This window comes from Etheostoma spectabile, chromosome 3 (genome assembly GCF_008692095.1).
Source record: "Etheostoma spectabile isolate EspeVRDwgs_2016 chromosome 3, UIUC_Espe_1.0, whole genome shotgun sequence".
Classification (NCBI taxonomy): Eukaryota; Metazoa; Chordata; class Actinopteri; order Perciformes; family Percidae; genus Etheostoma; species Etheostoma spectabile.
The window spans coordinates 10,681,772-10,704,061 of record NC_045735.1 but is presented as its reverse complement, the minus strand read 5'-3'; the positions used below and the strand labels follow the sequence as shown (position 1 = coordinate 10,704,061).

At 39.3% G+C, this 22,290-nt stretch overlaps 3 protein-coding genes across 3 annotated transcripts; all 3 read right to left on the bottom strand.

Annotated features, from left to right (window-relative positions):
- Nucleotides 1-9,832: 9,832 nt before the first annotated feature.
- Nucleotides 9,833-12,471, bottom strand: snrpd2 (small nuclear ribonucleoprotein D2 polypeptide). Its single transcript, XM_032509419.1, has 3 exons — nucleotides 12,284-12,471; nucleotides 11,346-11,525; nucleotides 9,833-10,156 (listed from the first exon to the last, which is right to left on the bottom strand). Coding segments are annotated over exons 1-3 (357 nt in total). The 5' UTR covers nucleotides 12,286-12,471; the 3' UTR covers nucleotides 9,833-9,981.
- A 3,237-nt stretch (nucleotides 12,472-15,708) lies between these two features.
- On the bottom strand, nucleotides 15,709-17,838 carry foxg1c (forkhead box G1c). The gene has a single exon (XM_032512277.1). It carries the CDS (start codon nucleotides 17,603-17,605, stop codon nucleotides 16,391-16,393), a length of 1,215 nt encoding a protein of 404 aa, XP_032368168.1. The 5' UTR covers nucleotides 17,606-17,838; the 3' UTR covers nucleotides 15,709-16,390.
- Nucleotides 17,839-20,343: 2,505 nt separating this feature from the next.
- On the bottom strand, nucleotides 20,344-22,148 carry pglyrp5 (peptidoglycan recognition protein 5). The gene is made up of 4 exons (XM_032510585.1): nucleotides 21,845-22,148; nucleotides 21,519-21,714; nucleotides 21,213-21,331; nucleotides 20,344-21,057 (listed from the first exon to the last, which is right to left on the bottom strand). Exons 1-4 carry the CDS (start codon nucleotides 21,855-21,857, stop codon nucleotides 20,882-20,884), a joined length of 504 nt encoding a protein of 167 aa, XP_032366476.1. The 5' UTR covers nucleotides 21,858-22,148; the 3' UTR covers nucleotides 20,344-20,881.
- Between the last annotated feature and the right edge of the window lie 142 nt (nucleotides 22,149-22,290).

Sequence of the window (22,290 nt, the reverse complement as noted above, 5' to 3'; positions counted from 1 at the left end):
GGTACAGTAGTGAAGCGGGTTTGTCAACTCCAATCACTATCCCACAGTGGTTTGTACGATCTTAAAAGGTGAAGCCGAGAAGAAACGAGCTACACAAAAATCTGAACTTCTCTTTTCACACTTGCGTTGGTTGACCGCTCTGTTTCTGGAGATTAGAGCCGTGTGTCTGCGCCGGACTTTTCTCCGCTCCCTCTGTCGCTAGGTCTGTAAATTCACTGGCGTCTGGCCCAACCCGCCAGCTTCAAAGTAGGCTACAATCCCATGGTGCATTCAAGTAAGCCTCGTATAACTCGAATTTTGAAGCAGTGTTTCCTCGAAAGTTACAGGGACTGAAATTAGAAATATGATAAGCAGTGGCGGAAATTAATACAAGCATTTCCTCAAGCACTAAAGATAAGCACAATTTTGATGTGCTCTTTGGGCTGCTATTTCCATTTTCTGCTAGGCTACTACATTTCAGAGAGACGGCCATTGCACTGTTTACTCCGTTAACATTTATTTGAGAGTTGTAGTTGCTATTTACTTTGAAGATAAACAGTTTACATACAAAACATCTTATTGACTATGGTGCATTGTTAAAGGTGCCATTCATGAATTATGAATATTTCATATTCAATTTAATTTTAACGTCACTTACTTACACTGCAATATTGTTTTTTGCCCTATGGCAACCGCACTTTACAATACCTTTATTTGACGCCACTTTACATTCAGTCTATAGTCTGTTGGTTGCCTGTTTGTTTGTGTGTTTTACTTGTTTGTTTTGTTTGCCTTTACTGTAGAAAGCCGCTGCTGCTGTAATAAGGAATTTCCCCACTGTGGGATGAAGTATTATCTAATCTAATCTAATCTAATGACATGGTGCTCTTTGGATGCTGTTATATAGAATTTAGTGGTCCCCTAATACTGTATCTGAAGTCTCTTTTATCTAGACATTAGTGGTCCCCTACTACCATATCTGAAGTCTCTTTTATCTAGACATTAGTGGTCCCCTACTACTGTATCTGAAGTCTCTTTTATCTAGACATTAGTGGTCCCCTACTACTGTATCTGAAGTCTCTTTTATCTAGACATTAGTGGTCCCCTACTACTGTATCTGAAGTCTCTTTTATAAAGGCCTTAGTGGTCCCCTTATATTGTATCTGAAGTTTCCAAAATTCAGCCTTGGTGCAGAATTACAGCCACTAGAGCCAGTCCCACAATAAGCTTTTCTTAGTATGTGCCATTTCGGAGTCTGTAGCTTTTGAGGAGGAGGGTGGGGGGAGGTCTTGACCAACTGCCACTTGGCTCTTTTGAAAGCCATGCTGTCTCTCTCTCATGGGTGGGCCAAATTATCTAGGTGGGCAAAGCAGAGAAAGGAGAGGTAACCTGCCCTTGTGTCCTGTCATAAGGGGCAAGAGTCCAGATCGGCCCATCTGAGCTTTCATTTTCTCAAAGGCAGAGCAGGATACCCAGGGCTCGGTTTGCACCTATCGCCATAGCCACTGGGGGATCAATTTAGGGCAGGCTGGGAGAATGCATAGTAATGTTAAAAGACCTCATAAAGGGAAATGTTCATGCCATGGGACCTTTAAACTAACCAACAGACTATTAAAGTATAGGCCTAGTTTAAATGAGCTTTACCTTGACCATCTACATCAATATAATGCTGCTTACACATTGATGTTTCTACCAGGAATCAACAAGAATACTTTAAGTAGACACAGACAATAACTATACAAAATAATTTAACATTAATACTTTAACATCATCTGTTAAAGTAAGGTAAGGGTATTGTTGACAGGACCAGATTACCCATTTACTCTTTGGTAGTTCCTCTTCCTTTTCTTGTATTTTAGGCAATGTAGCCTATTGCATCTAATGTTGTAAATAAGGAAGTATATACAGCACGCCTTTAGGGCAGATGTCATGGTGCTGTATAATAATTGATAAAATGCAACAGACATAAAATAGATAACCAGTGTATAAACATATGTAAAGTAGGACGAAATGTATTCAAGTCCAAAGTTCAGTAGCTATGGCCTCAAAGGTGTGATGTCTATTAGTTTTATTCCCAAAGTAATATACAACCAATAAGCCTTGACCAGAAGACCAGGGATTTGGGGCTGTAGTAACTCAGTAATGTAGGTGGGTGGGTTTATTATTTGACGCAAACCCGCACCCCACTTTGCTCACCATTCTACAGTTAAACACTGCAAAAAAGATGTAGTGGTTTTTACATAGCCAAGTGTTACTGCTCTTTTCTGTTAGTGGTTGGTATGTTTAATTTCCAACAGCAATTGAAGGCAGCATCTCATCCACGCCAGGGGTCACGCCAAGCCCTACACCTCGCCCTACTGGCTGTCTGGGTAACTTCAAGTGTCTGTGGCTTTAGTAGTTATTCTATAGACATTTATTGAGCAATGTTTCTGGAATAAAAAGATAAATGAAACAAAAAAAAAACGTTGATCCAAAAGATAGAGACTATGACAAAAAGCAACAACATCAAACTACAGAAATATTTTAAGTAACCTGTGTTGAATCCTGAAGTAATACTTTCTAATTTTTATAACATTGAAAGGACAGTTTGATGCCGAGATAGTGCACACTAAAATAACTCCTTCCTAATGGGGACAGAAGTGGAAGAGAGGATGAGAAAGGAATGCATTACGTCTGCATGGCATGTGTAAACATCCAGAAAGCCACTATGCCTTTAGTCTCACACACACACACACACACACACACACACACACACACACACACACACACACACTGAACAAGTGTTAGTCTGGTATTTTCTTTGGCCACGGATCCCTGTTAACTCTGCTCTCTACTGAAGCTCAAACTGTATAAGAATACAACCCAATTTTTTGGCCTCATCGCTGAGTGTGCAGTGTTGAAGATATTAACACCAGATCATGTGTGAGCTTGTGCCTAAACTTGTGTGGAGGTGTTTGTATGATTTGCATTGGCACTGTCTCAAAAGTTTGGTCTCATTCCCAGAAAGTAGCTCATAAAGAATTACAAATAGTTGTGCAGTAATTGCAGGTTCTTCCTGTGCTCCTCCCCGTACCACAGCTTTATTTCCAAAGCATGACGTCAGTCGGTCAACGCCGTCCGCAGCTGGCAGAAGATTTGTTGGACTGCAGCAAGGGGGCGTCCATGACATTTTGAGCAAAGTGGCTCCAATAGATGTTGAGGTATGGGTTTTATCAACATGAGAGAAGTGTGTGAGTGTGAGATGGAGAAACTGAAAACTGGAAAATGTGGATGTGCTTAGTCAACCAGGCTGAATTACACCTCTACTTATCTCTCTATCCCTGTGAGTTTGTAGAGGGGCAGTTATGTAAACAGAGTGCACTTCTCCTTCATTTTACATCAGAGAGTCCAAGACTTGTTGAAGCATATAGTCCTGAGGCAGCGGCGTCTGAAAGCTTCAGCCTCCACTGCTGGTTGAATGGTAGACGAACAAAGAGAATTATACAACTGAACTTAAATCGGGGGAAATAAAGTGTCAGTCTGTATGAGGTTGGCAGCAGTTAGCCAGACAGGGATTAGTAGTAACAGTATAAGCTATTCCAAACAAGCCACTGTTTTGTATTTTCAAGGAAACCCAATGGACATGGAGAGTGAGTGTTACTGTTCATGGAGTTATTTATCTTTCCATCTCTTTTTGACAGGAAAGCAATGTGACCGGAGGAGGATAAAATCTGAGGAGAGGAGCGAGACACAACTGCTCACTAAGAGCCATGGGCTGGAGGCCAGCAGAGCAAATGGAAGCAGAAGGATTTTAGAGAGAGTCCAAATGACATGTCCTAAAATGTAGGCCCTGAACTCCTCATAGAGCAAATACAAGTTAGTATCCAAAGGATTCCGATCCTTTACTTAAGTAAAAGTACTAATTCCACACTGTAAAACGCTGTTACAAGTCTTGTATTAAAAATGTTACATAACTAAATGTAAGAATAATAAAATTTAAATCGTTAGAAAAAGCAGCAAATCCTTACATTTAAAACGTGAACAGGTTTTGCATTGAGAATGATTTAAATGATTAAAAAAGCAGCTGCCAACACATTCTCTTTCAATCGACTAATCAGTTGATCAATTAGACCCAATTGTTTCAGCTGTACACGTGTAACCTTTAATTAATGTGAAAACATGACACTATAAAGTATGTTTTTGCATGCAAAAATCTTAATTTGTTAAAAGATCTAGTAACTAAAGCTGTCAAATAATTGCAGTGAAGTAAAAAGTACAATATCTCTCTCTGAAATGGAATGCAATAGAAGTTATAAAGTTGCATACAATTATGATAAAGTAAAGTATTATACTTGAGTCAATGTACTAGAATACAATAAAGCATGCATTCAGAACCTAAACTTCTGTTTTGATTTTAATATACAAGCATAGTGCTACTTACATGAAAGTAAAATCTACATGTGACAGACAGATTTCTGTGATATATTAAAATAAAAAGGCCCCAAAATTCACTTGCATGTCATGTCAGATGTCATTATCTGGTAAGTTTCAATAAATGTGTTGTATGATAAAAATTAAAATGGCTTATCAGTCAAGCTAAAGCATGGTTTCTGTTGGAAAACTGATCCATTGCTTTTATAATCCACTAGATGGCAACATGACCTTAATAGCCTCTAGTAAACACAAACGTCTGTTAGACATTTCACACAGCAGTGTACTGGGAAAGTTCCTGCTGTGTTCCTGTATTTTCTCATGTTGTGTAATCAGTGTGAAACTGTTCTTTTTTTTATTTGTGCTGATGTCTATCTTGGCCAAGTCTCCCTGGAAAAGAGTAACATCGGGCATACAAATTTAAGATAAAATAAACTAAACGTTTAATTGAATGAATGCAATCGATAAATAACAGGTCAGAAATAGCCTTCAGAATATTATGCTGCCACCTTTCCTCAAGAAATACATTTCTGTATCCTAAATACATTTCAGACATAATCACAACAAATATTGCAACAACTATTAGTCAATTTTGATATTATATGAACATAAAAAAATGACATCCAGGTATTATGGCTCAGTCGTATAGTTTGAATACACCAAGGTCCTGTGGTCTAGGGGATTCACATGACTATAAAGAAGTTTACATTCTTCAGTGAAATATTTTAGCCTGATTCTGATACTATGTAGTCTAAATATTTTATACAAATTTGACTGTATTAGGCAAACACTGAAGAAAATGATATAATTACAGGGAATCCGTATTCTCCACCACCCACAGCCAGCATGAAGGAAAAATCTTTAAAGTGCTCAGGATAATGGCTGAAGCTACAACAAGCAGCAACAAACCCCCTTTGCTGATGAGGAAAATGTGATGCAGTCCGAAACTTTGAGAAAATTCAATTCAATTCAATTTTATTTATAGAATCAAATCATAACAAGAGATATCTCAGGACACTTTACAGATAGAGTAGGTCTAAACCACACTCTATAAAGACCAAAGTCTACAAAGACCCATCAATTCCCGTAATTCCCTCAAGAGCAGGCATTTAGTGCGACAGTGGCGAGGAAAAACTTCCTTTTAGGAAGAAACCTCGGTGGTGTGTAAGTAGACTTTGAGTTGAGATTGTTTTGTCAACTGTCACCAAGGAACTGCCGAGGTCAACACTTTGATCTATAATGTTAGGGAAATAAAATGTAGTTTACAATCTCATTAAAAGTTTAATGAAAATATAAAACAAATTGTGGATTTAAACATCTTATTTCAATAAAACATATATTTAAATAAGCTACAAATTTATATTTGGACTCTTGACCTATGGATAAAATCCTGACTGAAGGCAGGCCTGGGACTAAGGCCCCGCTAGTAGGCAAGTAAATCTTTTTACGTTTTATCATGATCCTATATAATATTGATTCTTTGGACAATGATACAATATTTACTGATATCACTAACTCTGCCGCAATAGGATTTTGATTCGATTCAATTCAGGAACCTGCGATCGATACAAGACGATACATTTAACACGGTCAGTTCCATTGATAAATATTAACAAAAAGCAACTTAAATATGATTAGTCAATTTTCTTACTGAGCTCTTTCAGACAATTAATTTTTTACTCTTTTAATAAAAAGAGTAAATATAAACTGGGAATTCAAAAAAGCATATCTTAAAGATGACGTTATGTGTCGATATTTTCACTTTGTATTGATAATATTGGCTCGTTGAGGATTGAATTGATACATCGTCAATGTTTGGTTACACCCTTACCCTAGTCCTGCATCACCACCGACTTAATGAAAAGCCACTGAATGGATTATGTAGCCTACTAATATCATCTCCAGGTATAACGATTAAACCTGTACAAATATAACTATTTCAATTTAATTTGTAGTCCTGGTGCTGGTTGAGCCCACTTTCTTTGCCACCCCAGCAGCAGTGTTTGTAAATAGGCCTGGTTCTACTGCAGCAGCTCGATACACCTGATCCCTCTTGTTTTGGCTGTCACTGACCGTGTCCTTGCAGTTATGTCATTCACACTTAAAGAGAGATGAGTGAAGGCAGTGTTTGTGTGTTTACAGAGTTGATACCCTTTTTCCTCCACCCACCCACCACCCCCTCATCTTCTCTCTCCACCTGGCCTCGCGCCTCTGACACCCGGACCGTGGCTTTGCTTGAAAACAAATTGCGGCGGCTCCGGTTACCGGGCTCCGATCGATGCGCTGCACGGTGTCACGTTACCCGGAGGCTCGAGTATCGATGCATGGCCGATCGCTATCATAATCACACTTCCCCCCTCTTATCGCTTACCTACTGAATAAAACATCTGCCTTCCTGCTCATGGATCGCTCACCCCATCCCAAAATCTGGAGGGAAAGAGACTTCTTGAAGTGTCTTTGAGATGAGTGAAGTAACATGAGAAATGTGCACGATGATACCCAACAAATGAGGTCCCTAAAGTTGTTTTTATCTCAAGCATCTCCAAATAGACCCTCCAGATAGTATTTGACAGTTCTTTGTCCCAGCCTCAAGGATGCTGCAACTGTGAGGGGAACTGTTTTGAGATGTGTCATGTTTTGCAAACCAATGTTGCAGAGCTAGGTCAAGTTTATTGAGGACCTATAGCTTACACATTGCGTGGGCTTCCACTGGTGGCCACCGTGCAAACCGACAAGCAGCTGCTCATTTAACTTGATATACCTAACTTCCTCTTCTGAGGCAAACGCTTCTGAAAAGCCCTTGTCAGCTTTAGCAAAACAAAAAAGGCACATTTGAATACATGCAGGACCTGATAGGAAAGTTGGTCAACGCAACCAGCCATGGGCTGTCTCTGTAATTCAGCATAATTAGGTGGCTTTAGCTATATTTTGCAAAGGCTTGTAGCTGTTTTCATTGTTACATTGTCTGTGCACTTGTGTGTGTCAGAAGAACTATGACGTAATGGATCACTCTTCGTTAATAGACTGAATTTGGCATCAGCACAAGAGTCCAACAGTGTAACAGAGACATGCACCTTGCTCTCACCTCATTTGTTGTAATATTTCTATGCATTTGTATTTTCATGGTGATTTTAATTGGTGCATCCTTAATTTTGGGGTTAAGTTGATAGTAAATGTATCCAGTTGAGATTTATTGAGTCCACACCATTTGCTGCTTTTTGTAGATATTGGACATCAAGGACATATGACTTTTCTGTGAGATCAGTTCTCTAACACAGTCAACTGTTAAAGTGAAAAAAGAGATGTAACACATTTAAATCCCAATTTGATTGGAACCCCTACTGTAACCCACATTTAAATATTTTTCTATTATTTTCTTATTGTACATTATTTAAAATGTGCATCTGCCAGCCAGAGTCCCCAGGCCTCCAGTGCTCTACATGTCTGGTTGACTATCAGAACTTACTATAAATTGTCACACATAGAATTCATTTTTACTAAAATTCATGTTTTTGTTCATCTCCTAAAACCAATATGCAGAACCAGACTGGGTTAAAAGCATGTTGAACACTTGCACCAAATATAAAGACATAAGGGGAATAGGCTGAATAAATGAAGTGTCTCATCAAATTAAAAAAATCTTACGATATTTCTCTGCTCTCTCTTCTTTTCATGTGTTAACAATAGCGGTCACATCACAGCTGTATAAGGTAGTCAAATGTTACTCTTAGCAACCAGCCACTGTGGGCCTGGTGACGCTACATGCCCCTAAACATTTAAAAGGGAAAAGAACATTGGCAATGTGGTGTCCAGAAAAATAACAATAAATAACAGTAACAAATCATTCAAGCCAAGGGTAACCACTTTGATGTTTTCATACACAAAACAGCAGGTCGAAATTAACTAGGCAATGTCAAAATACTTAAAGCACCTAAAAAAGGAATCACTTTTTAAGTCATACATTTCAATTAGTCCTGCCTGTTTTCTTCAAAATGCGTCCTTTATTAGCACACGTTTTCCCTGAGATTAGATGACCCAGCTAACATGGTCTGTTAAGTAGTTTTCCTTTTATAGAAAGTGTAAAATAAATGAGCATCTCTGCAATAAGATTAGGTTAAATTACCTTTATATTGAAACAAGCAGGTGACTTATTTGGGTGCTTCTTGGTGGCTGCAGGGCTCTACGCGTCCACTGGGTTTCCTTACGCCTCGGGCTGGCAGCACAAAACCTTTTACGTTTTCCAGCCCTTGCAACACGATCTCCTTAAACCTTTGGTAGAAGTCAAGATTTGCCTAGAGCAGGAGTGCAATAGAATCCATTACATTAGTCATAGAAATGTCATAAAAGTTCACTGCATTTCAAATTCATTGCTCAGGTGGATTATCTTGGTGGCTAAATCCTCCTTTTGAGCCAGCAGGCTTCACCTGAGAGCTGTAAATCAATAGGGCCTAGGCACGCTATCATAAACAGTGAGAGTGGTAACGCATTGTGTAATGTAAAGTATGATACCTTAAATGCAAAGGTAATACTTTAACAGGAAGTAACATTTAGGCATAGTTGAATAGATTTTAATGAGGGAATTTAAAATGCTTTGAAACAAATATATTTTCTAATTGTAAGGCTTACAGCTACACCAAATGGGAACTCTACTTTCAGAAATCATTGCCATTCAACTCACCCAAAATTATAAAATGCACAGACAAGCTTATTTACTCACACAATCAAAATCCTGTACACTTGACCACTAAATTTGAGAGCATCAAAGAGCGAGAGGTTAGGTGCCAACTGTTAGAGGGAAGTAAGGCGAGACTCTGTTAAGCTATTAAGACAATTAACAAAATGGTCAGGAGGGGCTGAGTGGCGGAGGGGAACAGCCTGAAATGGGAGTGAGATGAGGGTGTGAAGTGACAGTCAGCACATCTGGTCTCATCAATAATGCAGCGGGCCTTTAAACGGCAGTTTGTCGCATATTGAGCGCTGCCGACTGAAATCAAGCCCGACACCTAAGATGCTGTCAGGGGAGAGTGAAAGGGTGACAGCAGGAGGAGGGAGAGAGTAGTAGGCTGGCATGGATACCCAAGAAAATATGGAGTAAAAACAACTTTTTGCCAAAGCTTTCGGTGATACATCTGATGTGGTGTGCAATAGATGAGATAATAAATAAATAAAAAATGTTTAGGTTAGAAGAATGGAAACACTATAATACAATATCCAAATATTCAGTAATAAAAAATGAATGAGATTGATAAAAAAGAATTTACATAGCAAAAGTTAATCAAACTAGCCTTAAATGTTTTCAAAGCACGAAGAAACTTGGAAGCTTAAAGCAAAAAAAGGACCTCCACAATGCTTGAATCTATTCATCACTTTTATTATTAAAATGAAAAATACAGAGGAATTCTGTTAACGCAAAAAATCTCCAAAAAGTACAGACATCCTTTTAACACTATGTATGTTTCCCAATAGTGACTGCAGTGATCCAACGACAAAACAGCAACAAGACAAAGAGGTGTGGATTAATGACAGTCCACCTTCCAATCAATCAACAAAAAAAGGCTCTCCGACCTATTCAGCTAGACGCCTATAAAGAGTTCATTTTCCTGTGATCAGAGGATTTCTCAGCACGATGATAACAGAGTCTCCCCTCAGAAACATTTTAGAAATGTAGCGGTCCTTATTCACTGGCTTAGACTTCTTCTTTCCCTTCCCGCTCTTGGGAACTTCCGTCCACATCTCCTTCACATTCTCCAAGACCATGTTGCAGTGCCTAAAATGATAGCAAAGGAGTAAACGTTGAAACACGGTATCACTGGGGGGGGGGGGAGACTCTGAAGAGACAATGGGCTTATTCAACAACAAAAATCTTGTACAGATTAATTAATAAGATGACGTGATTTAAGAGAATTTCCAATTTGAATTTTCCTAGATAAACAAAATTCAAACCTGTCATCCAAACCATGTACAGATAATCTACCTTTCTCCACAGGGGAAAAATACTAGTTTGATTTAAGATTTATAATACCTAATCTCCATTAATTTTGAGTTTAAATATGGAACTGAAGTAAAATAAAATATATAACTCAAATGTAATGGTAAATGAGTAATGTTGCTTGCTTTATATCACCACAAAGGTTTGACAATTTAGAGGTTTTTTGACAAACCATGTACATATAATCTACCTTTCTCCACAGTGGAAAAATACTAGTTTGATTTAAGATTTATAATACCTTAATCTCAATTAATTTTGAGTTTAAATATGGAACTGAAATAAAATAAAATACATAACTCAAACGTAATGGTAAATGAGTAATGTTGCTTTGCTTTATAGCACCACAAAAGGTTTGACAATTTCGAGGTTTTTTTAGACAGTTGCCTACTGATTTCCAACAGCAGGACCTGAAACGGTTAAAGCTTTCTTTTTACTCTTAGTAACATAGTAATATTTTTGTGAATGAAAAACTCATCCACACAAGAAGCAGACCATGTAGCCTTATTTGGCCATTTTAGGGGACATCTATAACGCCAATGAACAAATCTCGTGCACTACTCCTGATGAACAAGCGGTATTCCTTAGATTGAAGTTAGCAATGTATGACAAGTGAGGCCAGCTAAGAGTTTGGATTGGACATGGTTTGAGAGGACTGAAAGCATTCAATTTCCCTGTTGAGGGAACCGTGTCAGTCTGCATCATACTCAGAATATTTTGAGGATGAAGTAGAAAGAAAATGCATCATACATGTAAAAAAAAAAAAAAAAATGCTGTGCAAAAATTTATTTCACACTAATTTCAGACTATTTAAAACCTGATTTCAAATAGTCTGGGCTCATACCATTTTGAATTACATGTAATAACAAAATTATGGTATATTACAAACCTATTTGATTTGAATCAAGTATTATTCTCATAGTATACACTCAAACCTGTAAAGTAAAAAGTGAGAGACCGGGCTCAGTACCTGTCAAAAGCCTTGACTCTTCCGAGCAGCTTCTTGTTGTTGCGACAGTTAATGAGAACCTGAGTGTTGTTCTTGACGGACTGTGTGAGCACCGACAGAGGACCGGTGTTGAACTCCTCTTCCTCTCGTTTCTGGAGCTCTTCAGGGGTCATCTCGGACTTGGGCTTTGTTAAGAGACTCCTGAAAACGACACAGCAATACCAATACTAAAATGTTAATTATAAATACAGTTTGTATTTATTTTAGTTTTTTTACAGTGCAATTTTCTTAAGATGCATTGCATCTTTGATGCCAGCTGACTCCACATTTATAGACTTGGTCCATATATAAGTTACCATACTGTATGGCAAAAGTAAATTGGTATGTAGGCTGACGTTACCTGAACACTTGTAATTGTATAAACATACACAGACTAAGGAAACCTGTCTACTAACACATGATACGGATATGGCTATAGCATAAAAAAACTATACGATAAGCGCAACATTTATTATATATTTTATTACAAGCTGTAACAGCGTAAAGTATCGCATGCTAGACAACGCATGCTCAAACACTCCAACGTTAATGCTTGGCGTTACCATTTGGCTAGCTAACGCTAGCTTCAGTGCTATTGTGTGACTCCGGACTCGTAGCTAACGTTTCCCTTTGAACCACGTCCGTTACAAAGCCTACCAGTTTTTCCACTTGTTATTAGAATTGTGACAGTAACGTAGATGTAACATAGCAGGGCTGGAAAGTATTTAGCAACGAAAAGACATAAGGGTAGCAATTTCAACTCCAGTTAACCGGCCTTGGATCCTGTCGCTTACTACCTAAAAAGCTAACCGTCTTAGCATGCTCAGCGTTGGCTTTTCGCTGCTCCGATTCAAAGCTCAGGCTCCGAGACAGAACATAAATACTTGCCCAAATACTGACTGAAAATTAGAGATACGTACATGGTTGCTGATTTATGAAAATAGTCTCCTTAGATCTTGTGCCGCTCGTTTTCACCGGGTGCCTTCGTACCCGCAACGATCTGCAATCAATACTCGTGTGGATCGGACTACTTCCGGGTCTACTAGTACGCGCTTCAAAATGTAATAACTACCGGGTTACTACGGTCCCGTTAAAATGTACATTCATTACTTTGTAACTGTCCAACGTTAAGGTTACTAGTATTTACCTACAGTATGTAGTCTCCACTACATTCCAAAGAGAAGTATTTCAGATATTTTCTCCACTAAATTATTTGACATTTGCGTTATAGGCCTATATTTTGCTGAAAAAGCAAACATTTAGTGTGGCCCTACAGTCAGGATGACTAGCTCCACCCTGACCGACTACAACATTAAAATACTGATCTTAATCCATCAGTTATCATAACCCTGTTAATAAGATAAGAAGGAATACTTCATTGATCCCCAGCGGGGACATTCTGATTGTTGCAGCACAACAGAAACACCATGCCTAAATACAGCTAGTATTTACTCAAGTATAGAAAGTAACATCAATAAATAATAAGAGGTAGCCAACGTAAACCAAAATAGAAGATAAGAAAAGCATTTTGATAAGATGACGTGATGGTGCGGATAGATTGACTCAGGCGTAATTAATAGACGCTGCAACTAAATAGAATACACAGCAAGGGTGCATCACATTAACATAGTAGGCTAGATGGCGCAAGATGAAATAGTGAGAAATATGAGACATAGTAAAAGGTGCAGTGTTGGAATAGCAACAATATTATAGAGTATATGCAGCAATATAACATATGAATAATGTGATATATAATATAATATGGATATAATATGGAATAGCATAATAACAATAATATTAGTAATGACAGCCTATATAGCCTACTAATCCTTTGTGCAATAACACTGACTAAGTCCATATTCAGCATAATGTGAAAAACCTACTTTTATTTTTGATACTTTGAGTATATTTCAGTATGTTCTCAATTTTGAATGCAATCATCTTAATTATGCAAAGGAATAGTTTTACAGAGTACAGTTAACAGGTAGGGCCTGCTTTTTTTCTGAATACCTATTTGGGTTATTACAGGCTGGTGATAAGCATGCAGAGGGTGCTGTTTTAGGGTGCTGTATACCGTATATTAACCACAAAGGCCCTTTCTGTCACAGGAAAAGAGATGGCAGAGGGAGCAGCCAAAGTGATACCACAGACCCAAACAGATAAGTCTTTGTTTTGCTCTTTAACACAACAAGAATGAGGGGAAAGTGTGTGTGTGTGTGTGTGAGAGAGAGAGACTGGGATGTAGGCTATTATCTACACAGCAGCAATGAGACATTGAGAGATTGGCTTTCTGGCAAGAGACAGACAGACGCCTGTGGGTGTACGAGCCACCCACCTTATTTCAAAGGGTGGCAGCTCTACCTGTGGAAACCACTTGATGCGGATAAAGGCAGCCTGTGTACTGTTGAGAGAGGAAAGTGTGTGGGATTGATTTCCAGAGCTGTAGGCTACTAAATCTTTATGAACAACATCTAGCTCACCTAGCAATAGACTTCAAACTGTGGAGAATGGGCTTGTAAAATGAGCTCAGTGGGGCATTAGCCTACATGTGTTTGGAGTGGTCTGAAAACACTTTTGCAGTTGTCCAATTAGGAGAGCAGAGTTTTACCTACGACTGAAACATCAGACTAATCTGTAATATATCTAATTTAGATGCACTTTATTCACACGATTATGACCAAATATGTTGCTTTCTTTAGGGTTTCCCGTATATTCTGATTTGCAAATGGACATGTTGGTCTACAATCTGATTTTGATGGAGGAGCGTCCCCTGCACATGGCCAACACACCTTCCTTTTACATGTCTCACAGGAAAGGCAACTTGGGTTTGAGTATGACACCTTTGTATTTATTTTTATTTTGTACAATGAATCTCTAAAGCGAATAATTAAATTACATATTGTACATATATCTGTAATTGTAAAAGTAAATTGTAAAAGTAATTGTAAAACCTCCCCATGCTCTCCAAAAAAATGTATACTTTTATCAAAAATTAAAAAAAGTCCACCACTCTCCCCCTTTTGTGACTACTCCTCCTTACCCTTTCATTTTTCGTACAGTCTCTTAAATATTTTCCCCTTAATATTGATTCTGGTGGCAAAATTTCACAAAGTGGCTTTCTGTTCCATCGAGAATGGAAAGCATGTCTGCAACTTTCAGCACATGATTAACAACAGCAACAGATATCAGCACCATCCAACTGTCTGTGTTAAGTGACATGTTAATTAGGCTATCTGTAGCAGGGGGGGGTTTATAGATCTGTGGTTATTGTGGAGCTCTCAAAAAAAGGTGGTTATTTATTACACTAACAGCGAACAGTATCTCTTACGCATGCCCCCAAACTCCACTTAGCACCACCTGTTGATTCACAGCTCTCTGCTCTCTATGCTGCGGCCACAATTACTCATGCAAGTAATAAAACATTATCTTCGCATTTATCTAGACTGTGAGTTTGCCAACAGTGAAGTTACCTGATCCAGCCCAGTCGGCTTTAACCACAGGCAACTGTGAATGTGGCTGGGCTTGGAAGGGTGACGGGCTGGGGGTCTTTTGATATAAAGACTTTTTTGTCCCGAAGGAGGCAGCCGTCCAGAAAGCTGCTCTAATCTGTAGCCGCATACATCTGTTTCCTTATTAATTTATATCTCAGGGAGAGGTGAGGGAAAGTTGAACAGGTAATGATGTCAGCGCAGGGTGAAACACAAGACAGATCAATAAGATCAGCGGGACTGGAATGTCTACCTGTTGAAGTAACATCACGTCTGCGCACTGTTTCAACATGATGCCTCCTCAAGAAAGCTTCAGGTGCACAATTGAACTGTTGATCAAAAAGGTAGAGGATCACAGCATGTGAAGAGGCATCGTCTCCGCCATCTCACAAATTGTACTAAAAAATAATCAGTCTATGTACGTCCGTGTTGTGTGGGCTCAAATGTCCAGAGTGAAACATTCAATGACACAGCACAAACGAAACCAATCAACAACGGTAGACTAGGTCCTTAATGAGGTGAAAAGAAAACACAATTAAAGGGCATTATTTATGGTTTAATTACATGTAGCCTAGGCTAATTCAAAAAGTAAAGACATTTCTTTTAGTTTCAACATTAACAAATCAAAGACAATAAATGCAGCATATGTATCGTTGTATTTTTTTCTATTCACAGTCTACAAATATTTTAAAACGATTTCACCTCCTAAGACTAAAAATAATCGCATTACATTGTTTTTTGTTAGCTGGAATACTCATTATGAATACCCATTCTGAACCTCCTTCGCATTTGAATAGCTTTTAAATGTCTCGGTCAACATGAAGGAAAATGAATAACTTCAGACAGAATGATTAATATTTTATTGCATTTTTTTAAAATGACATTTTTCGGTATTTTGCAGACAATTTTAGATAATGGCATTAGGCCTCAAACAAGTGACATGCATGCGCGCAAACCACTTCCATTTCTACTTCTGGCAAGTGCATATGTAGGCCTATGTGGTAAAACAAATCATGAGAAAAGTTACTTAAATAAAAACCTTTGTTTCTATAACAAGAATGTAGTTTCATATTTTTTTAAATGATGATTTGACCCGGTTCCTCGTTACACTGATGTTTTTAAAACAAAACAAATGCGCAATCAAGACTAGCCTAGATATATTTTTGCACATTTTCGAAACGGCGTGTGTCAGAATAAGCCCGGTTCAAATTTCAATTGACGTGAGACCCTGACTCATGTTGTTTATGTATCAGCTATCTTTTGTTAATCTAACAAATTTTACATTACGCGTTCTGATGAAACATTACAAGGACAGTGCAAAAATGTCCTATTTCAGTCTAGTTATCTTTCACTGCAACGCAGACATTATTGGGGAAATATTGCGGGATTATTTTTTATTTAGGCTACCAGGCTTTTCATAAACTCAAGAAAATCCAATCTGCAGGTCCTCTATTAAGTAGGATGCTCCGGCCTCTTATTTACCAATTTTGTTCATCTAAATTCTACAACAATGTCTTAAATCTTAGATAGTGGGTCACTCTATTTTTCTATATTCCAAGACGAAGGGCTTGAACTGACTTGAGGGCAGTAGTTTCGAAAGTCATTACAGAACCCTCCGAGGTCTGAGTGGCCGTTCTTGGATGCAAATTGTCCCGGAGATGTCTTAGAAGTGGCGCACTCCTCTTGACACGGACTAAACGTTGCGGCACAAGGCATTTGGTGAGAGTAAAAGTAGCTGGCTTGTCCGGAGATCATGTTAAAAGAGTACGGATCCGACAGCGGCAGGGGGCATGCAGGGATGGATGTGGAGAAAGCGGTGCAGGCGGTGCCAATCTGATGGCGTCGGGATTGCGCGCAACTGAGTCCAATGTAAGACATCTCCTGGTGCGTCTGCACGAACCGGTCTGCGTCTACAGCACCTGTTGCACTCAACCGGGACCGCTGTGAAACCACCGATGTGGCGTGGTTTGGGAAGCGGGGGTGAGCTCTCAGATAAGTCCCTGCGCCAAGGTGAGTGCGCACTGGTGTTTGGAGAGGCAGAAACGGCGGCACCGGCCAGTAAAATGAACCTGCTGCGGCCAAGGTCACGCTGGTTGCAGTGCTGGAGGACACCAGACGACCTCCACCCCGTTTTAGTGCAAGCTTGGTCCTGGAGCCAGCTGCGGCCCTGCGCCGGAGTTTTCCTGATGTGCCACCTATGAAGACGTCCTCACTGCAGGGGTCCAGCATCCAGTAGTTGCCTTTACCCGGGTCATCATAGTGGCGTGGCACTTTAACGAAACACTTATTCAGACTTAAGTTGTGCCTGATTGAATTTTGCCATCCCTGTCTGTTCTGGCGGTAGTATGGAAAATTGTCCATAATAAACTCATAGATGCCATTGAGCGTGAGCCGTCGTTCCGGGCTCTGGCGGATAGCCATCATGATGAGCGCGTTGTAACTGAAAGGAGGTTTCTCAGGCTTAACGCTTTCTTCTGCTCCAACGCCTTTCTTTGAATCTCCCTTATTTCCTTCTCGTTTTCTATTTGAACTCACCGGCTTGGTTTCCGCTTTAATGCACAGTTTTGGCGCTTCGCAGTTCTTTTCACTGTCAAACTTTTCCTCTTGACTGGATTTCTCTGGATGTGCGGAACGCGGTTTGTGGGACTCAGAAGGACGCTCCTGGTCCCCCATCACTCCCTCTCGTCTCAACAACAGGCTGCTGATGCTGAAGGAATTGTGAAAAAATCGGTCCGAAGTTTTCAAGCCCTCCATCTTCAAGATTAAAGTCACAACTAAAATCCTCAGAGGCGTCCGGTGATCAGGGCAGAGCGCGTCACTGAACCCACAGAGCAAAGCTGTGCTACGCTTCAAAAAGGCGAAGAGCCAAAGACGCACCGGCCACACAACCAATGCGCATGATCACAGCAGCTCAGGACTCGTTACCATAAACAGTAGTGCATAGTAATGCAGTTGCTGGATCTCAAAGTGAAACATTTGGGGGCATAATTTGTGCATGTGCCCTACTCTTAGATGACTGGTTCCTCATTTTAGAAAACAAGATAACTAATTTCACCCAATAAAGATGTGTGATCACGTTTCTCGATCAAATCAAAGAACATGATGTGACTCAGTGTTTTATTGGCATTGCCACTTCTATGCCATTGTTTAAGAAATAATTGAAATGAAAAAATCCAAGGTAAACTTAATATTAATTGAGCCTAATGCATGCAAAAGAGACGTTTGAACCCGGGATATAATGCTGTCAGTCGGTGTGACTGATGGGTGAACTCTCGCGTTTAATTATAACACTTCCGTGACTCATGAAATTTAACCCTCCAACACGCGCCTTGCCCTCTGGGCTGGCTTCATTACTTTTTTTTTTTTTTTACTCTGTATCTCTCTTCGCCCCTTTCTTGACACCACGATTTGGCAAAATGCCTATAAAAGGAAGAAGTAGATGTAGCCTGAATGATCTTAACAGTAACAGGCCTAAACATACAACATTTTAGAAAATAGGGCAAGGTGATGCAATTTATTTCTAAACCTGTTATTGCGAGATTTAAAACAAGTCTCAGGACCGTGAGAAAAAGGGAAAATGCACCTGTTAGCAGATTTTATTTTGAAATCACTTGATTAACTACTCCAAATGAAAATGAATAACTCACCAGTGGTGAGTCACCAGGCGGATGACAGGTCTGGGCCCGACTTTCTCTGTAAGGGGCCAAACTGTATATTAAGCTCTGTTGTCTTGGCCATGATGATTTGTGGTAATCTGATCAAACTTTTATTTGTTTGGATGTCTCAAAATTTGAGCACAGATGCTTTTGACATACTCACATTCTTAAAATGAAGAGAGAGAGAGAGAGAGAGAGAGAGAGGTGTTCTTTTTCTCACCTATGATTCATCTCATCAGATATGAATGAGGCATGTGAAGACAGCAAGCTAGATAATGTTGTCTTCCTGAAGGTGCAGTAAAAAAAAAATATGAAACAACTTTAATAGTTCTTGGCACATTTGATAACACAGTACAGTACAAACTTTACTTTTGATGGTGTTGCTGAGTGTCAAGAGTACAACACTCCTGCCTCATAAAGGATCCCAAAGACAGTGAAACATTGCCTGGAGTGGATTTGAGTCAGGGTCTTCTGTTAATTTTGTTTCAGACAGCAGGTTTAAAGGTTACCACACACACACTTATTTTGTATGTTGTATTATATAGGATATTCAATTAAATCTAATTCAATCTCATTGCGCTTTTAATAAAAGAGCAGGTCTAGACCGCACTCTGTGATGTTATTTACAGAGACCCAACTAATAATGTTCACGTGAACCCCACTGTGCCCCAGCCTATCACAGCTCTATCTCACAATTATCTTCACCTGAAGCTTTTGAACACACTAAATCAGCTCCCTTATGATGCTGAAGCTACATGTCTTTACTTCCATCACCAGTGAGACAGTTGAAAACCATATGGAAAGAACTTGGAAATCAATTATTGCACCAGACTTAATAGCTTATCAAAGCATTTAAACCCCGTTGTGCATTTCCATTTAAAACTTTCCGAGGTATCCTACTTCGTAGACAGACAGCACATGGATGCAGCAAACAGCGTGGTTATATTCTATCCCAACTCCAAAGACTAAAAAGAAAAAGGAAAGTCAGTGCAGTGATATCAGTTTGACAAGAGAATAGTTCAAAACATGATTTGCTATACCATTAAAGAACAACACAAGCTCTGAAAGAGACAGAGGTTTCTGAACCTTTCTGTAATGTGAAAAAGGCCTAACGTTAAAAAACAAGCCTCTTAATTCATGTATTTTGAAAAGGTTCCTTTTTTGGAAAAATTGCATTTCTGAAGAAAGTCGTCCATTTAATCTAATATATGAAAACATATATATATATATATACCTTGACATTTCAAAAAAAGTTTACTGCGCTATCACAACCTGACCACTATTTTCTGTTTGGTAATATTACCACAAATGAGTGGCCACTACAGCATAGTGACATGTGCCTACAGATTGACATATACCTCTACTACATTAAAAGACTATTACTAATTAAAGACAATTCTAATCCATTTAACTGTGATGCTGGGCGTTTAACAGTTCACATGCCAGACATCAGACGTGACGACCAGAACCACACATATAATCTGTTACCATTATACCTTCTCTTAGTCAATTTGATAGGGGCCTCCCTGCATAATCCTTGTGCTGCACAAGTGAGCACTTGTTGGGAATGTTTCAGTCACTGCAGAAAGCACGCACTGTAGTCTCAACACTTGTAAACTCCTTGGTTCTTTTTTTCTGTTAAATATTTAATATGGTGTTGTTTACAGTGATTTTGCAGTGGCAACCTGAAGCCATTTGCATGAAAATACAGCCCTTCCAAAGAAAATTGGCATTCCCATGACTCAGATTGTGAAACGCAAGCATTTAGCTCTACTCTGTTGCTAACCCGGTTCTCTGTGGGAGAGGGAGAGCAAAAAATGAATCGGATAATCAAAATATTGCTAATAACATGGTGTTTATTTCAAAAGGACTTGAAGCATAACATCAGAACAGGTTAAATCAATGTGACATTACATTAAACAACAGCATGCTTAGGCAAATGCCTTTAACTTATGAATACTTCCATAAGTAAAAGGGCATTTGCCTCTATAAAAATATTGCAGTTCGGTAACTAAAAAGTAGCATAACAGATTGAAAGAATGTAATCGAATTAACAAGTAAGAGCTCCTGTGACAAACAACAAAGTGCATTGACTTTCAGGCATTTTGCACGCTCAAGCCTATTGGTCTCATCCCATTTAATGGCTCCCTCTGCTGTAAGAGAAAGTCACAAACCTTCCCTTAGTTCAGAGGACAGCCATGAATGAAACAAAATTTCATGAGAAATATTGACTCAGTATTTATTTCTAATTCTTCTTCATCCCGTCACCCTGTTTATTCCACATCTCGTATTAACAAAGAGCCGGTGGTTGGTTTATTATATGAAGCTAGGGAGTTTTTTTTGCAATCAAAACAATCAGAATCTGCAATGAGCTTTATGAGGTACCCCTCAGTTGTGGTAGTACAGCATACAGTTTTTCTCCTGGACATTCTGTGTCTCCCAGATCTCTGTGCCCAAACAGGGAAAACTTTGGGTTTAGAAAGCCCTGAGAGACTCCAGATTGCAGCAGCTTTTTGACTGACGACATTGCCTCTGTGCTTGGTGTGTCATCTGAAAGCAAAATAAGTAGCATTATCATTATATCTGACTGACACCATCCTGAAAGTGTATGCAAACTTCCATTTATCACCCCTCTTTTGTTACCTCTACCTAGACATGGGCTGTCCTCTAACCGCACAAAGCAAAAAGTTAATAGGTGAGCTTACTTTTGAAATTTCCCATGAAGGCAATCCCCAGTGAGTCATCATTATTGCCTTTGGTATGTGCCCCAACCACACCCCAGCCACGGCCCTCATACACAGCACCGTCTCCTCCAACAAGAAAACTGAAACACACAGAAAGTATGGTTGAGGATGCTATAGCATTAAAAACAAGCAGCAACTCAATAGAAGAATTACATAATTAAATTTCCTCCAATATGTCCACATTGTATATACAACACTATATAAACATCACTCATAAATGACATTTGCCTACACAGTTTGAGAAGTGAAGGCAACAGAGCTACTCACTTATATCCGATGTCATCGAAGCCTCTGTCTTTCATATGCCCTCTCTGAATGCTGACAAGGCGGTCCATACACTCTTTCTGGCCTTTGCATCTTGGGAGGGCAGTGTGGTGTATGACAACTCTCTGGGCAGAGCCTTTCAGAGTCTCCCTTTTTTTAGGAGCAGCTGCTCCCCACTGCTGCCTTGAAACAATGGTCACTGAAAAGTGGTTTGAACAATCAAAAGCATATTCAAAATAAAGATGTCGACTTAAACCATAAGTAAAAATATAATAGTGGTAAAAACAAAGATTCCAAATATCTGTAGTAAAAGCGGTTTGTTGTCATACCTTTTTGGGCCATATCTCCTTACACAGATGCCTTCGACTGCAGCAGAGGTGCGGCTACCTTATCAAGGAGCCCATTTCTGGAGGTGTGGTCACGGGAAGTACACCTTCCTTGTTTCTATGTTGTTTCACGTGGATGCATGTGCACACAAATTATATTCCAACCTGTCATGTTGGTTGAGTAACAGTCAGTCTATCACTAGACGACTAAGTCTACAGTTGCCCAACAGTTTTTGTTTTGGAATATACGCATTTGAAAAAGAAGGAAGTAGAACCAGCACGGTCAACATTCCACACAGTAACAGAAAAACTCTGGAAGTTTCTTTACCACAGATGTGGCGTGACTGCTTGAAAATTATGTTTAGAGTCATGTGAGTTTTAAGAAAAACAAATCTGTAGTATTTGTTTTGCAATATCATATTGCGTTTGTGCTTTAGCAGTGGGAGGAA

Bases quoted from the DNA above. Each gene is read 5' to 3' on its own strand.
- snrpd2 (XM_032509419.1), bottom strand. The intron at 10,157-11,345 runs GTACTGAGCCCG...CTATCATTTTAG, and splicing joins AGAGTCAAGGCTTTTGACAG to GCACTGCAACATGGTCTTGG.
- foxg1c (XM_032512277.1), bottom strand. From the start codon at position 17,605: ATGGAGGGCTTGAAAACTTCGGACCGATTTTTTCACAATTCCTTCAGC.
- pglyrp5 (XM_032510585.1), bottom strand. The intron at 21,332-21,518 runs GTGAGTAGCTCT...TGTGTGTTTCAG, and splicing joins TTCGATGACATCGGATATAA to TTTTCTTGTTGGAGGAGACG. The intron at 21,058-21,212 runs GTAAGCTCACCT...TTTTGCTTTCAG, and splicing joins CTTCATGGGAAATTTCAAAA to ATGACACACCAAGCACAGAG.